The sequence below is a fragment of the Lemur catta genome, chromosome 7, assembly GCF_020740605.2.
Source record: "Lemur catta isolate mLemCat1 chromosome 7, mLemCat1.pri, whole genome shotgun sequence".
In the NCBI taxonomy this organism is placed as follows: domain Eukaryota; kingdom Metazoa; phylum Chordata; class Mammalia; order Primates; family Lemuridae; genus Lemur; species Lemur catta.
The window spans coordinates 74,013,992-74,032,083 of record NC_059134.1 but is presented as its reverse complement, the minus strand read 5'-3'; the positions used below and the strand labels follow the sequence as shown (position 1 = coordinate 74,032,083).

The window sequence follows — 18,092 nt, the reverse complement described above, 5'->3', positions numbered from 1 at the left end:
CTGTATTCATAAACATAAAAACAGTTTTGTTTCTTCATTTCTAATTCTTACACCTTTCTTTTTATGACCTTGCTGCACTGGCAAGGATCTCCTTTATAGTGCTGGACAGACAAGGTGATGCGAGGTACACTTGTCCTGTTCCTGACCTTAAAGAGAATGCTTTCAATGCTTCATCAAGATGTTGGCTGTAGGTTTTGTTTTCAATATATCATGTTAGGACATTACTTTCTAGCTCTAGTTTGCTAAGAGTTTTAAATACATAGATATATCAAGTGGATAACTGAATTTTTTCAAACTTTTTTCCTGCATATCTTGAGATGATCTCAATAGATTTTCTGATTGATTTTTCTCATATTTAACCAACTCTGCATTCCTGGGATAAACTATACCTTCCAATATATTGCTCAATTAGTTTTCTAATATTTTGATCGGGATTCTTGCATATGTTTATAAATGAGTGACTGTGATTTTCTATTCTACTGCCTTGGTGGGGTTTTGGTATAAAGGTTATACTGGCCTCATGTACTGATACTGGCTTCATGTACTGATGCTTGATTCTTGACAAAAATGACAATGTAGGTAGAAAGAAAAGAATAAACTTTACAATAAGTGGGACCAGGAAAACTGGGTCATCTAAATAGAAAAAAAAAAAAAAAAAGGAATAAAACTGTACCACTACTTCATACCATAGACAAAAATCAATGCCTAGTGGATTACAGACCTAAATGTAAAAAGCACAATCATAAAGCATTTACAAGAGAATATATACTTCATAACCTCAGGGAAGGTAAAGATTTCTTACTCAACTCACAAATAGTGGCAAGTATAACTAAGAGAGTTGCTACATCAAAATTGAGAATTTCAATTCATCAAAAGACAAGGAAGAATGAGAGCAGATTTCTGCATTACATAAATCCTATAAATAGCTCAAAATCTAAAATATATATAGATTGCCTACAAATACGTAAGACACAACTCAAAAGAAACCTGAGCAAAAGATGTAAACAGATATTGTCCAGAAAAGGAAATCCAAATGGCCAATAATCACATGAAAAGGTCTCAGTCTCATTAGCAATTACAGAAACAAAAATTAAAATTGCAGTGAGGGCCAGACATGGTGGCTCAAGCCTATAATCCCAGACACTTGGGAGGCTGAAGTGGGAGGATTATTTAAGCCCAAGAGTTCAATACCAGCCTGGGCAGCATAGTGAGACCCCATCTCTAAAACAATGAAAAAAATTAGCTAGGCATGGTGGTGCACATCTGTAGTCCCAGCTACTCAGGAAGGTGAGGCAGGAGGATTACTTGAGCCCACAAGTTCCAGGCAACAGTGAGTTAAGATCATGCCACTGCACTCCAGCCTGGGCAACAGAGCAAGACCCCATCTCTAAAAAAATAAAAATTAAAAAAAAAATAAATTGCACTACTAGTATACAACTGATTGGAAAAAATTCTAAAAGGTGGATAATACCAACCAGAACTGTTATATATTATTAGTATTAAGTAAAAATTGGTATAACCACTTTGGAAAATAGTCTGGCAGTATCCAAGAAATTCAGTCATGTATATCCTAAAGAATGTAAACCTACTTGGAAGCATATTCCCCACAGATGTGTGCACCAGGGTACATGTACAAAATGACAGAAATTTTCATAACAGCCAATCTGACTGAGAAAAAGCAGTGGATGGGGCTAGGTTTCTGCAGTGGTGGTAATGTTCTATCTCTTGCCCTGGATGATGGTTACTATTAATACATGTTTAATTTCATTTGTTACTCATGCATACTTATTAAATATGCTTATTTATATTTTATGTACTTATTTTGTATATACATTGTATTTCATACAAAAAGTTAAAAAATGCTTATAGCATATTTGGGTTTTTACAAAGGGGTATTTAATCAAATTCTTTCCGATGAAATAGTTACTTGCTATTTACTAAAATACTTATGAAGGCTTTAACAATTACAAACACTTGAAAGAAGACAAAAGCTTTTCTCTTTTCTCTTAAAAGAAAAATGTTCCCATTGCCTAGAAATATCTTCAGTATGGTTATGCTGAAACAAGATCTGTGTTCTGTAAGAGGCCATCTGCTCAGGCTATTTACTGTCTGCTACAAGTCATAATCCTATTTGCGTCAGTAATTACTTGTTGTTCAAATATGAATATAACAGGAAAGATTATGATTTCAGAGAATACCCAGGAAAAAAGACAAAGCCCCATAATTCCCAGTAATTTTGTACTAAAACAGCTCAATACAGATATCGTCCACACAGATAACCTCTTTCGTGAGACTGTTAATCTTAATCACCACCTGATTTTCCATTCATGAAAAAAAACTATAGATTTTACTTAGTTTTCTCAAGTGGTTTCTCATTAAACCTTACTTTAGCATAAACCAAATGAATCTTATCTGTGGAAACACCTGCTGAAAAAAGAGCATGGTTTTAACGTAAAGAAATATGACATTGTAATATTATAAAAAGGGTATTTTAAATAATTCTCTTAACCCAATAAACACTGAATTATCAACTTTTTCTGAGTGGAAATTTTGTTAGAACAACACACACTTTCCTATCTAATTTCCTATCTTAAAAGTAGCAATTTAACTTTTATTTCATGATACAGGGACATCATCATGATTAATTACCTAGTACTGGGCATACAGAGATAAAAGACACAGTCTTTTATAGTCTAAGGAAGACAGAACAGTAAACACCATAGGGCACTACAGGAGCTCATGTGATGAATCCTTATCTAAGTAAATGACATCTGAGCTTAGCCAGGAAAAGACAGAGCATCCACAAAGATGTATATAGGTATGGGAGTAGGGGAGGGTCACGTATGTGTGCACAATTGTCTGTGTGGGTGTGTGCGTGCACATGCGCGCACACACACACACACACACATAGGTCAAGATAAACCAGGCTGTGTGTGTAAGAGTGTGAAAGAGAGAGAGAGAAGAGGGAGACACACAGAGAAGAGAAAAATGGCAAATTTAAAGAAGTATAAATAGTGTTGTGTGATTAGAGCAACAAGAGATAGTATACAGTGACAAATTTGGGAGGTATTTAGAGGTGATGCTAAGGAGTCTAGATTTTATTTAAAGGCAATGAAGAGTCATTTCAGGATCTTTAGAATAAGAAAGATGGGATCAAATTTTTAATCTACTTTGGCCCAGTGTGATTTAGATTAAAAAAGAAATGGTACATGTTCTAAGGAAGAACACAGACTAGTAGAGAGCTAGACAAGCAAACAGCATTAAGTACCATGGGAGTTCATACAGTGAACATCTAATCAAGTAGCATTTAAAGTTGGTGACAAAACAATTCTAAAGTTAGTATTTTTTAAAAAGCATACGGGAGAGAGGGAAAGAATAACCTAATAGATGTAAATAGATACAAGGTGTAACGTTACTTTGTTTTCAGTTCAATGTCATCCAAATATTTCTCTTCTGCTTCCTAAACATAGTGAAATGACAGTAATACAAAATGTAATAAACTGATAAATACACAGAGATTTTAGAAGTGGATTTTGAAGAAATTCTGATAATTTAGTGAGACGAAAAAAGGGAATGAAATAATATTGGTAAACCTGTGAAGAAGGACCAGTGCTCAGTGCACACATCAGAGCAGATTACAGTGGAGATAGGAGCCATCCTGCACAATGCAAACCCCTGGAGTCAGGAGGTATACAAAGTAGGCATGACAAAGGGATTAAAAAATTACTGGAATAACTGTGCTCTGACCAGGTCTCCCATTTCTTCCCTCAGAGAGAAAACCGATACCAGTTACCTTCATTAAAGAATCTAGTCCTCCCTCCATAAACGTAAGCAAAAAGCAAAGATCCTTAACTGTATGAAGCAATGGGGCAGATGTACACAAGTCCCATGAAAAATAAAGACTACCAGACAGGTACAGGGCCCAGAGTTGGGACCATGACAAGGTTATTCCATGAGCTGCTCTCTCCCAAATGTATCATTTGTATTTACAGGTGGGTAGCTGTAGAATTACTAACACTGAGGACACTTATTGCTTGAAATTAGCAATAACTGAGCTTCCAATACAGTGAAGAAAGTAATGAAAAGAATCATCTGGATTCAAGCAAAGACAATGGGTTTTCAGGTTTTGGTGATAATGTATCTGGCTTTGAACATATGAGGCCTTGGATCCTGAAAACTGATTAATTAATCCATTCCTTCATTGAATAAGGATTTACATTGAATGCCTGCTATATGCCAGACACCCTTCCAGGTAGTTGGGACACGTCAGTGAATAAAAAGAGAAAAATCCCTGCCCTAACCTTAGGGAGCCAATATTCTACTAAATAGTAAAGCTAACATTTCTATGGATTTCATCTCCTGTGACCTAAGGCTTTTAGAACTGGTAAGAAACATACTAAAATGTTGATAGTGATCTCTGACAGTGGGATCATAGGTAATTTTTAGTTTCTTCTTTATCTTCTGTCTTCCCAACACAAAAACATCTTTTTTTTCCTTCCTTCATTTTTTATTTAAATGAAAGGAGAACTGGGCGGAGAAACTAGTCTGGCTGCACTACAGAGAATGGATGACAGAGAGTGGCGGGAGACAACGACAAAGTACAATCACTGGGCCAGTTAAGTGCAGATTCATTAATTCAGGTAAAGGATATAAGAATGTAAATTAAGGCATGAGAAAAATCAAGAATAGAAGAGGGACAAATTTGAGAAACATTAATGATACACAGTTAACAGGACTCTGTCTCTACCAGGTATATTAGATAAAGGAGAAAGAAAGGTAGAGTATGAATCCCAAGTTCCCAATTTGGACCTGATAAGAAAAGAGTTAATGCAGCAGGTCTGTTCTATTCTACTCAGTTCTCACTTATCTCTGTAGCCACGGCAATGATTCTTGATCAAATTCTAAGAACAGAACTCCTAGAACATTCAAATAGTTACTGGGTAATGTGTTATTCTATTTACCTGAAGCAGTAGGTCAAGATAAATCAGGTTGACAGAATGTTTACAGTAAACATGGAGATTTACAATACATACCTGTTAACCTGACTTGGGTGTGTACCATGGCTGGTACATGGCAAGTATATGCCTGCATGACCAGCTCTCCTTGAGAACTACGGACTCTAAAAGTCAAGCAAATTTCCATGGGTAGAGATATCTCACATGTGTCTCTAAGGTTCAAAGCTGGGAAGAAAACGTGTGTTATGTGACTCTTGTGGAGAAAGAAGGATGACCTGGAAGTCTGCATGTGACCTTTTCACCTATGGATATCTTTTTTCTGTGGTTCCTGCCTGTATACCCTTTGCTGAATTAAATCTTAGCCATGAGTACAGCCATTAGTTATGTGAGCTCTTCCTGAAAACCACTGAACTAAGGGGTGGTCATGAGATGCCCCCTCAAGACAGAACCATTGAGCAGAGAGGAAATGAAGGAGTCTTTGGAGCATAATAGGAGAGGAAATAAATTTAGTTTCCTTTTAAGGTATCTTGATCACCTTTCATGGTCTTCCTCAGAATTCAATGGCTTTTGGGCAGCAAAATATTTATTTTACCATTTTAGTCTCATCAGTAGTTCAAAATTCTTTTCAGCTTTAACTCCCACTTCTACATTATTCCTATTAAATTTAGAAACAATATATGAAGTATCCCTTATTGCAAGAATTTCTGCTGGTGTACTTTGTAATCCTGTTCCAAATCTTACATATATTGCTACTGTGTTTAAAACCATTATCTTAAGATACTTCAGTTCTACTCAAAAAACCTTTACTAAGCATTTACCATGTATCAGACACTTGGCTAGGTGTTAGGGATAAAAAGATAAAGCTCCTGTCCTACAGTCTAGAGAAGGACACTTACATAAACACGACAACAAATCAAAATATTCTCTAGGCTTTTCTAACGTTTCCTTTCTAATGGTATTCCAGACACAGGCAATATAAAAGATTGCATCTTTAATGTCATACTAAGATTGAAAGAACTGCATTGTGGCCCCACATGATGGATCAACCTTCTCATGAAAACTCCTCTGCAATAACATTCAAAAGTCTGACTAATGAGCTATTTCATGGCTGAGTCAATGAGAAACCAAAGGCAGCAAGAGTAATGGTAAAAATATTACCAGAATCTGCCTCTGCTTCCTGAGGGTAAACATTATACAATTGCCTGGCAACTGAATAGCTTTGCTATTCTTAGGTAAGTTTTTGTTTCTGCAATGATCACTTACTGCAGAGTTCAAAGTATAATAGCATGAATAAGAAACAATTTCTCATTCCCTTATATATATCACTTTCAGTTCTATTTGCCCCTACTAATATTACATCTTAGAAAATCTATATTCTACTTTATTCATGTCTGCAACTTCAGAAGAGCCAGGCTAAATCTTCTTAAACCCTAATATACTATCATTTTACATTAACAACGAAAACTTATCCCATTCTAAACTTGTCTCTTTAAAAATGTTAAATCACTTCTTTAAATAAAAAAGAAATAATATATTATCATTATTTTGAACACAATTCAAGTACTATTCATTTACATATATTTAAAAATATTCATCTTTTAGAATTTAAACTGTCTTTTATAGATGTAAGCTTGTGCAGTTCAACAGAAGAAATTCTGCTGTACACAGACTTCTGACAGAGAAAGAGGCCTCAGAAAATCTCAAGCCAACTTATGGCCTGCCAACCAGAAAAACTGTTTTCACCGCCTGATGTTAGAGAAAACTCCAACACACAAAAGACAAGTGTAAAAGAAATTGAGAGTAGAGTTCAAGAGGTGCGAGTGAGAACAGAATAAGACTGACTGACTAAAGCTTGCTGTTTTATGGTATAAGATAACAGAGATTATGAAATAGAAAGAATACAAAAAAGGGAATACTTTGATAGGCTAGCTGCAGATAAGCAATCATTATAGAAAAATCACCACCCAAATGTGAAGTATGAGGTATTGATGCCAAGCCAAACATACTACCCCTACTAATAATTACATAATTGTAATTACTACTGACATTTAGTAAGCAGTTACATGACAGAGACAGATACTATCAACCTCATTTTATAAACAAAAAAACCAAGGCTTAAAGAAGTAATTTGCCCATTATTATAAAGCTAATCGTGAAAGAACCAAAATTAGAACTCAAGTCATATGATTCTAGATGCTGAGATGAGTACGCTATATTGGCTTTTCAACTGGTTAGATAATGAGTCAGTAGGTTGTGGGGATATTAATGATAAACTGTTACCTGCACATACTTTAGAGGTACATTCACAGACAGAGGAACAGAAGTTATTTTACTCCACTGTATAAATTTCAAAATTTCAAGTGGAAGACAAAGAGATGCATATGAACACTATGAAATTAGCTATCTTTTCACAATATAAAAAAGGCAAAGGAGAACATTTCTGAAGGAAGAGTACAATGTTGGCTTATCCCAAACAACAAGGTCTGCTTTTCAAACTCTCAGGTAGGTTCTAAGTAAAGCAAACTATTGAATGCAACCGATACATACCCTGTATGTAGTTAAGTAGAAATAGAGAATAGCAAATTGGCTAGAGGATGGACTATGGTCAGGCTGCCTGGGATATAATTCTGGCTCCACTTCTAAGAAGTAGTTACTTGATCTGCCTCAATTTCTTCCTTTTTCTTTTTTAAGAGATGGTGTCCTTCTATGTTGCCCAGACCAAGTGCAGTGGCTATTTACAGGTGCAATCTAGTACATTACAGCCTCAAACCCATTGTCTCAAGCAATCCTCCTGTCTCACCTCCAGAGCAGCTGGGACTGCAGGTGCACGTTACCATGCCCAGCCTCTTAATCTCTATAATAAGGATAGTAATCTACTGTAATTATACCTACATCAAAGGAAATTCAATAGAAAGTACTAAATTAATGTTAGCAATTTTTAAGTTGGAGTACCTAAAGACTGAGCGCTAAGTTGTGTTAACAAATGTTCTCATGCAGCAACACTCAAATGTATTTACTGATATAATGTATAAGATTTACTTTTAAATATTCCAACAAAAGCAAAATAAAACAAAACAAACAGAAAAAAACATGAAGGGAAATATATCAAACAAGATAACAAAATGTTGATAAATGTTGAAACTGAGAGATAGGTACATGGAGATTCACATCATTTTCTTTACTGTCATGTATTGTCGAAAATTTCAAAAATAAATTACTTTAAAGAATTTTCAAGAATAATTTTGATATTTCAAAGCAAATGGGGGGCAGGCTATATAACTGTTCAACAATTTTGTGAACAAATTTTTTAAAAATTTATTTTAGAAAACTGTTTCTGGTAAACAATTGTTTCCCTGTACTTTGATCACCATGACTCTGACAATGACTGGCAAAAATAATGTGTACAATGAACTTTAAACATGGCCATCTAACATAAGGCAGAGGTCTGCACAAAAATCACTGCATTTTGATAATAATAACTATAACCTTTGAAAGTCTCTATCTGAAAAGAAAACTAGAAATTGAATGACAAGGTATTCAACAAGCAACTAGATGTATAAGCCTGTTCATTAATACTAAAAACTGAAATAACAAATCTGCTCCCTTAGCCTTTTAAGTACATCTACTTGTTCGGTTTCCACACTGTATAAAGGGGTGAGAGGAACACAGACTAGGGCATTATAAGTGATTAGAAAAACAAATCTTATGTGGATATAATTTGTTTTGTTAGGTAAAATCCATCACCACAAAGTCACAATATATGGCTACTCCCTCTGAATCAACAGTAAAGCTGTTACATAATAAAACTTTTCCTCACTAAACTTCTAGGTATATACTCTTATGTGCAATGTCTTAAAATTATAAAATTATGCTATTATCTTTTGCAAACATTTACTTATATTAAAGATATACTCTATCCAAAATGTTCACTTAGCTAAATTTCTTATCAAATATAAACTTAAATTTTAGTCATTTTGTTACACTCGCCATGCTTAGTAGTAATCTTTGTTACAAATTGAACTTCACTGACAGCTAATGTTAGAGAAGAAAATATCTGCAATAGTGAAACTAATTTTGATTTCTTCACTGTACTTATCTATGTTTCATTACTACAACTACTTACTATCTGATACTCAAGGAAGATTCCAGAAATACTTTGTACATAGCAGGAAATCTCATAAAAATGACACTTTACAAGACTGAAAGGACAAACATTGGTAAGAGTGAAAGGACATTTGACATAGCAAAGAATAGTTTGAAATATCTGCTTCATACTTCACCACATTAAAATTAGTGTTCAAGAGTCAAATTTGATTGAAAAAGGATCAAAAATCATCATGTCCAAAACTACACACAGAAAGCTTTGAAGACAAGTGCTTTGGCTCAATAGTGACTTGAGGCAGAGGATCCCTGTCCAAATAAGTCACATGTCTCTCTTCTACCCTAAAAGTTTGTCAGCACTCAAGTTTTAGGTCCCAGGTATCTCGTACCCTAATAATTTTAATGAAATGCTATTACGCTAGATTGCTGGGTTTTAAACCTCATCATCACTGTGGAAAGACTTTCAGTTATGTATTCACTTAGGTAAAATAACTTGAAGTTCTATCAGAAACATGGTGGTGTAGAATCCTGTAAATACTGCTAAAGCATCATTCTCTGTAGCTCTGGATTTCTAAGTGAAAGAGCTAAAGATGAGATGGGAGAAGCAATTTATTGCCTTTGAGTACACGGAAAAGCATTCACTTATGACTGTAGTCGCTATTTGCTGAATCAAGGACATACATTTTTCTCACATTTTTGCTTCTGCCCACTGGTGCAGAAGCAAAATGCTATTTTAATGGAAATAACACTAATAAACACAAACTGACATCCATTTTTTCATTAAACATATATAGGTGGCTTTCCTGGAGAGTTGAAAAACACAAGAAATAATTAAATCCCTAACTATTCTGAACTCTCCTCCAGTCATAAAGTCTTTTGACTTTAATAAGAATATTTAGGATTATGTGGAAATAAGAATATTTAGGGTTATGTAAGAAAAAAATATTTTTAAATCTGGACAGAACTACTGTGAATATCTTTAAATAATATCTTAAAATATTTTCAAGGCTTTTAGTACAGGTATTAAATTGTCACAAAAGAAAAAGACATATAACCCTTAGTCTTTAGTATAATTGCTATTTGCCAAAGAAAATATTACTGATATAAATATTTAGTTCTGTAGAGAGTCCTGTCAATATTACCTTTTATATCAATGACTTTTAATTTTATATTATTAGAATTAGCATAATTACATCCATAGTTGGAAAGCTATATAAAAATAATTCTCCTAAGTGAGAACTGTGAAAAGATTATTCAACACCACAACTCAATCATGTCTAGCTCAATTCATCTTAAAATCTTATTATTCTGGAAAGAATTTTTACTAAAAGACAAATGTCTTTGGTCTGCATTAGATAGTTACTAAAGACAAGAAAACCTGTTAATCATCAAACTTTCAAATATTCTTAAATGAAGACTTAAGATGTATCTACCTTATGATATCCATTGCCTGGTAAAGTATTTCGGATTGATCAACTCCAAGAACCTTCTTTGCTCCAGCTTTAGCAGCAAACATAGAGAGAATTCCAGTTCCACATCCAACATCCAAAACTACCTGGCATAATTAAAAAAAAAAAAAAAAAACAGATGTTATCAAAAAAAGTCTTATTTAAATTCTGTTTCTGTATTAAAAGATCACAATAAAAATTTTAAACTTTATTGATCAAACATGATAATTTCTATTTGAAGAAACTGAAGGTATTATTACTATGGGTTGTTTTAGATTGATAATAGTATAGTTGGCCACAGTCTGTTGCAGCTAGGTCCAAGAACGCTAAATTTAGGAGATTTATATAAAATAAGCTATTTCTACAGACATAGAGAATTAATGTTTTTAACTTCCTTATTATACATACGGTCTGATTTAGGCTCAGTAATTCTAAATTTCAACAGAAATAACTTCTTCAAGTTAGAGTGGCAGGAATTAACTTTCACAGGATAGCATGATCCAGTACAACTGAAGAATGAATGATTATAAAAGAATCAAGAGTGTAGAATATCACCATACCCCCTCCATCCCAAATATTAAATATCTGATTCATTTTAACAACTACAACAAAAACTAGTTAGCTCCCCAAAATTCAGTAATTTGAGAATTTAAATTGAAAAAAATGATAATAATTGGTGAAAGAAAGTATTCAGAAGAACCAAAGTTTAAGACGATATCGGAAGTGGGCAGGGAACAACAATTTTCTAAATCAAGAATTTCATATGTTTTTCCTTGGAATGGTATAGTGAAATGTGCTCTATTCATAATAAAACAAAAACAAGTTCCCAAGGAAACTCCATAAGCAAAATACTTGTAGGTATACTACCCTGTGAAATTGCTTTAAATCTTTCATCATCAATGGCCTAAAATCCTACATGCTTGTTCCAAAATATGAAATTATTTCAATGCCCTCATACCATAAGTACTTACTGAGCATTACTAAGTGCCAGGCATTGATCTCAGTGATGGGGTACAGCAAGAAACAAGACCAAGTCCCTGTCCTAGGGGTGCATACAATTCTTGTAGGGGAGACAATGAATAAACAGAATATAAAATAATGTCAGGCAGTGGTGTTATAAAGAAAAATGAAGCAGTGTAGAGGTGAGAGTAGGGCAGAGGGGATATGCCATTTAGAATTTCAGATAAATCTGAGAATACTTCTGATACATGTGAGCAGAAAATGAAGAAATGTATCTTGCAAAGATGTGGGGGAAGTACATTTTAGTCATGGAGGATATTAAATCCAAGGCATAAGATTCCTAGCAAAGCAAGATGGCCAGTGTGGCTGAGCTAGGTGAGAAAGAGGTCATGTAGAGGCGAGGTGAGGGTTAGGCGGGAGCTATATTACACAGAGGCTTGGATTTTATTCTGAGTAACTGAAAACTACTGTAAGAAAAATAAAACTAGAATTAAGAATCTATTATACTGTTTGCCAATTATTTTATTTTTTTGCTAGGCAATATGTTCACATAGTTTAAACATCAAAAGGTACATTTCTTATTTATCCTTCAAGAAAATCTTTATGTATATTACAATTCATGCATTCTTTCCCCATTTTATACAAATGGTAGCATATTATAACCATTGTGCTACACATTTTCTTTTTTTACTAAACGTAACTTAGAGATCTTTCCATATAGATTTATACAGCTCCTTTCTTTTATGTAGTTGTATAAGATTCCATATTACGGCTGTACCACAAGTTAGCACTCCAGTTCTCTACTGATGAACATTTAGGTAGTTTCTGAAATTTTACTAGGACAATAAATCACCTCATATCTAACCCCATTCACACATGAGTAAATCTATAGAATATATTCCTAGAAGTGGAAATATTGGGTCAAAGATGACATACGTATTTATACTGCTGGACATAACCAAATTGATCTCCATAAGGCAATGCTGCTCATGAGACTCCAAGAAGCAACATGTAAGTGCCAATTTCTTCACAAGTGAGACTAGGGTATGGAACATATAATTAAACTTTTGGATGTCTGCCCATCTGGCAATCACAAAATAATGACACACTGGTCAAATATGCATTTCTCTTACATGAGATTTAGCATCATTCCATATATTATAGAGCTATCTGTAATTTTATGTAAACTATATACTTATATCCTCTTTCATTTTTCCATTCTTATGGAAAATGCTAGTCCTTTTCTTATCAATTTAATCAAGTGTTAGGTTATTTTTTAAGGAGATTAGCCCTCCATAATATGACTTGCAATGTTTTCTCACATGTATTTTTGTCTTTTGATTCTGTTTACAGTGATTTTTGCTATGTAGAAATTCTTCACCTACAGTTAAATTTATTAATCTTTAATGGCTTCTGGATTTTTATCATAATTGGATAGGCCTTCCCCAGAGTCTATCCCATTTCATCCTAATACATTTCCTTCTAGGACACTTATGGTTTCATTAATACAGTTTGCTTTTTAATCATGGTATACACTCCAAGGCATGGTTCTGACTTGCTTTTTTTCAGATTACTAACTAACCATCCCAACATCAGTTATTAAATAGTTTGTTTCCTCCACTGATCAGGTATGTGAACTTTAGCATTCACTGCAATTTCTGTGCATATTTGGGTCTATTTATGGATTTTAATTCTGTTTTGTTAATCTATACATTCATGTGCCAGGAATTATTTTGGTTATAGAAGCTTCACAGAATGTTTTAATATCTAGTCAGGCTGGTCTACCCTCACTACAAATACAGGGTGTCCCTAAAGTCACCATACATAGGGAAAATGAGAAATGGTAGCTAAATGTACCTTTATTTGCAAAATATTCATTACAAAATTTTTCCTTTGTATGGAGACTTTTGGGACACCCTGTATTTTTCCACAGTGTTTCTAGATAATTTTCTATGTTTATTTTTCCACATGAAAAAGAGAATCAGCTTGTCTAGGTTAAAAAAAAAAGTCTTAGCACTTTTATGGGAACTGAGCTAAAATTAATTTAAGGAAAATGGACAATTTCGAGTTTTCCCACTTAAGAATATGATACGACTTTCAATTTGTTTAAATTATTTTTCATGTCCTTTAGTTGTTTAAATCGTTTTACATGTAAGTCCTGCACAATACCAGTTGTTTGTTCCTGTGTATTTTATCTTCTGTATTATTTACTATTATAAGTGCACAGTTTTTCCTTCCATTCTATCTTGAAAATAGAATTGACTCAAGAGAGAAAATCTAAACAGCCTGATTTCCACTGAAGAAACAGCTGTCGAAAGGCTACTACTCTGTGCTGCCTATCCTTCCCCCAGATGGGTTCATAGTGGGAATCTGACTGTTCTTGCACATGTAGCCTGTCTGAGAAGTCAGTATATTTTAACGTAATTACTTTTACAAACATTAAGAATTTTTCTTTTATGATGTAATTTACTCATTACAAACAAAAACAAAACTTTTTAAATTCCAAATATACTAACAAAAACAGCAAAGAAAACAGTGTAATATATAGTATACATGTATATAGTTTGGCTTATAGAGTACATCAGCTTGAAATAATGTAAGGCAGAAAATGATAATAAAATAGAAAAATATATACAACACAACCATATGTGGTAAGTCCCCAGAAACTCTATTTGAAATAAAATATTTACAAAATTAAAAAATTAAAAATAAATGGTCAGTGTGCAACCTAGAAGTTTGATAACACAGTACTTTGGTGATGGTGTTTGGAAAGATCAGAACTCAAGCACTGTGCATGGAAAGACAAGCTGGCAGCACCACTGGTAACAATATACAGAGTATACCCTTTTTGACCCAGGGAGTTCACTGCTAATTTATCTTATAACTGTACTCACACAAATTTTTTTAATATTTTATATTTTTATATGCAGTATTATTCCTAATATAAAAAACTGAAACAATTTATAAACATTCTTACATTGGATATATGAACCATTGAAAAAATGTTAAAGAAAAGATATTCAACATCACTAATCATTAGGGAAATTTAAATCAAAACTATACTGGAATACCACCTCACACCAATTAGGATGGCTACTATCATAAAAACCGAAAATAACAAGTGTTGGCGAGGATGTAGAGAAACGGGAACCCTTGTGTAATGCTGGTGGGAATGTAAAAAGGTACATGCACTGTGAAAAATAGTATGGCAGTTCTTCAAGGAATTAAAAATGGAATTACTGTATGACCCAGCAATTCCGTTTCTGGATATATACTCAAAAGAATTAAAAGCAGGGTCTCGAAGAGACATTTGTACCTCTATGTTAACAGACGCAAAATTCATAATCGCTAAAAATGTGGAAGTAACCTAAGTGCCTACTGACAGATGAATAGATAAGCAAAATGTGGTACATAAATACAATGAAATATTATCCAGCCTTAAAAATGAATGAAATTCTGACATTTGGTACAACATGGATGAACCTTGAGGATATTATGCTAAGTGCAAAAAGCCAGTCACAAAAAGACAAATACCATCAGCCCTCCATATCCCTGGGTTCCACATCTATGCTTTCAACCAATTGCAGATTTTAAATATTCAGAAAAAAGAAATTGCATCTATAGAGAATAAGTACAGACTTCTTCTTCCTGTCATTATCCCTTAAACAATATAGTATAATAACTATTTATATAGCACTTACATTGTATTAGATATTATAAGCAATCTAGAGATGATTTAAAGTATATGGGAAGATGTGCACAGGGTATATGCAAACACTACATCATTATATATAAGGGACTTGAGCATCCATGGATTTTGGTATCCGCAGGGGGGTCCTGGAACCAACCTCCCCCCCAAGACACCGAGGGACAACTGTACTGTATGATTTCACTTACATGAAGTACTTAGAGTAGTCAAAATCACAGAGATAGAAAGTAGAATATTGATTGCCATGGGAAGGGGGGGGGATGGGGAGTTATGGTTTAATGGATGTAGTTCCAGTTTTATAACATGAAAAGAGCTCTAGAGACAGAAGGTGCTGATGGTTGCAAGACATTATGAACCACTGATCTGTACACTTAAAAATGGTTTAGATGGCAAATTTTATGTTATATGTATTTTACCACAATAAAAAAAATAAGGAATGTTCTCCAAGAAAAATTGCTGAGTAAAGAAGGTTAAGTACAGAAGGATATGTACAGTATACTCCAATTGGAGTGTTTTTTTGGTAAGACTATACATATATACACACACATGCAAAGTATATACTTATGCATATATGGGGGTGGATATATATGTATATACATATATTTATGTAATCCATATTTAATCCTCATTTTGCAAACAAGGAAAGCATACTTCAGAGAGGGAAAGAAACAGGTCCAGCCAGGATCATACAGATAGTAAATTTTACAGCCAGCATTCAAACATAGGTTGATCTGCTTCTAAAGCCTATATTTTAATTATATTTTTAATTGTATATTGATCATTTATTACATCTGGCTCAGAATTAGCTGGATCAGGCAGATAAACCAAAACTTGATAGAATCCAAAAAAGAGGTAGAAATAGCTAACATTTCACAAATGAAATAAGCTAACATTTTACAAAGTAATGAAGGAATCCGATTCCCTTTTTTCAAAAATAAATAAATAAATAAATAAAAATAAATTAATTGTAACTGTAGATAATAACCAGAAGCATAAAGAAGGCACCTAACTGGGAATTTCTTCAATGAACTACAAATAGAAATTAATTATGAGTGGGTGATAACACGATTAAATACCAGCCAAAGTTAAATTAATCTGAGAAACCATATGGTCTCCACAGGAGCTCTGTGAATTGAAACAATATTAAGAAAGGAAAGAAGGAAAAGAGGCAGGGAAGAAGGGACATAGGGAGAAGGGAAGGAAGGAAGGAAGGAAAACAGTTTTAATTACAATTACTCTTTTGAAAAGTAAATTCCTATTAGGCACTACGTAATATGATATAGAAGCTAGTGTGTGACATAAACTTTATCTCATGGAAATAAAAGCAAACAGAAAAAATAGTAATAAACTTTAGGAAAAATTATATTATTTCACACAGTTTTAAAAGAATTATATTTAAATAATTTCATGATCATATCCTGTCATGACACAAAGAATATGCGATATATATGAAAAATAGTGTGAATTAACATGTCATTAATGGGCCTCATCCTAATTACTAACTCATTCTACATTAATGTTCAAAGTGCAGTGGCACAGAGTTAAGGGCACTAGACTTGAAGTAAAAAGCCTCAGAATTTTATTTTTAGTTGAACATTTTGGGGCAAGTCAATTATCCTGTTGATTTGAAGCTTCTTAATGTGTAATATGGAAATAAATACTTGCTCTGCCTAGGTATAGGTGTATTGTATAGTGACAATGAGACATGTTTGAAAATAATCTATAAATTATCAAATGCTATCTAAATATATGGTACTATATTTTCCAATAGTGTAAAGTATCCCAAATTTATTTGAAAATATTAAAGTTCTAGATTTAATACTGTTATGCCCTGAATGTGCATTAAGTTAAAAATTAACATATATAATATTTTACATTACGGTATATTTTTGAGAAACCAAAAATGCCAAGTAAAACTCATTACACATTGATAAAGTTAAAGGCAAAATTCCAAGGAAAAATACTCCCAATTCATTAATAAGCCCTTTTTTGACTCTGGAAGATTCAATCTCTTAGTAAAAAAAGTTCAACATAACAAAATAATTACACATTATTTTCCCTGGTCATACTTTATATATATTAAAATGTATAAAATACACAAATTTTCTATAATACTGTACAATTAAAAAACTAGAAGCAAAAAGTGATGCTGTATATAGGTCTGTGTACTCAATAAGAATTCTTCTATGTATACAAAAATATTCACAAATACTTAATTTCTTGATGCTTAATCTTAGGATTACTAATATTTCAGCCTTTTCAGTATTTTCTTACCTATTATAAGAAAAAAGTCTATTCAGAAACATACTGAAAGAGAACCTTCTAACTTACTTTCTTAACAAATTCCTATGATATTCATGCCATAAAGTATTAAGAAAAGATGGTTCAAAGAAAGACAATGATGATGTTTTTATAACAAAAATCACAGAATTTTAGAAGTAGAAAGTATTCACAAAAAATACTTTCCAGGTGAAACCCAAAGAGATTCACTACCTGCCCAAAATTACATAGCTGGTTCCTCACTAGTGATTCCCATGCTTAATTTCTATACAGCATATGAAGGATAAAATAAAACAAAAATCTCAGCATAATCTAACTAGAAATATAAAGCAATATTATTAATAGTAACATAATTTGCTTCACTGGAAACTGGTTTTTTAGACAAACACAGTAAATAATTTCTAGCACTTGAGTACAAATATAAAAACTATGAAAAAATTCTTCAGTATCCACTGCAATAACATATAAAAAGCATACAAAAAAGCTAAATACAAAGCACTAATAACCAAGATTTTGAAAATGAAATAATTTATTTGTCTATGGTGGGATTCAGCAAAAACAAACATACACATCATTATAAACCTTTCATGATAAGCAATGCTTTGGCCAAAAGATATCAGAGCACCATATAAATTTCAG

The 18,092-nt window shown here is 33.1% G+C and overlaps 1 protein-coding gene across 4 annotated transcripts in view; it reads right to left on the bottom strand.

Annotated features, from left to right (window-relative positions):
* Positions 1 to 18,092, bottom strand: part of PRMT3 (protein arginine methyltransferase 3) — a 115,836-nt gene that overhangs the window by 77,799 nt on the left and 19,945 nt on the right. For all 4 annotated transcript variants that reach the window (XM_045557680.1, XM_045557681.1, XM_045557683.1 and 1 more), the window contains one exon: positions 10,490 to 10,611. In XM_045557680.1, the coding sequence (XP_045413636.1) occupies positions 10,490 to 10,611 (122 nt within the window). The remainder of the gene's footprint in view (positions 1 to 10,489; positions 10,612 to 18,092) is intronic.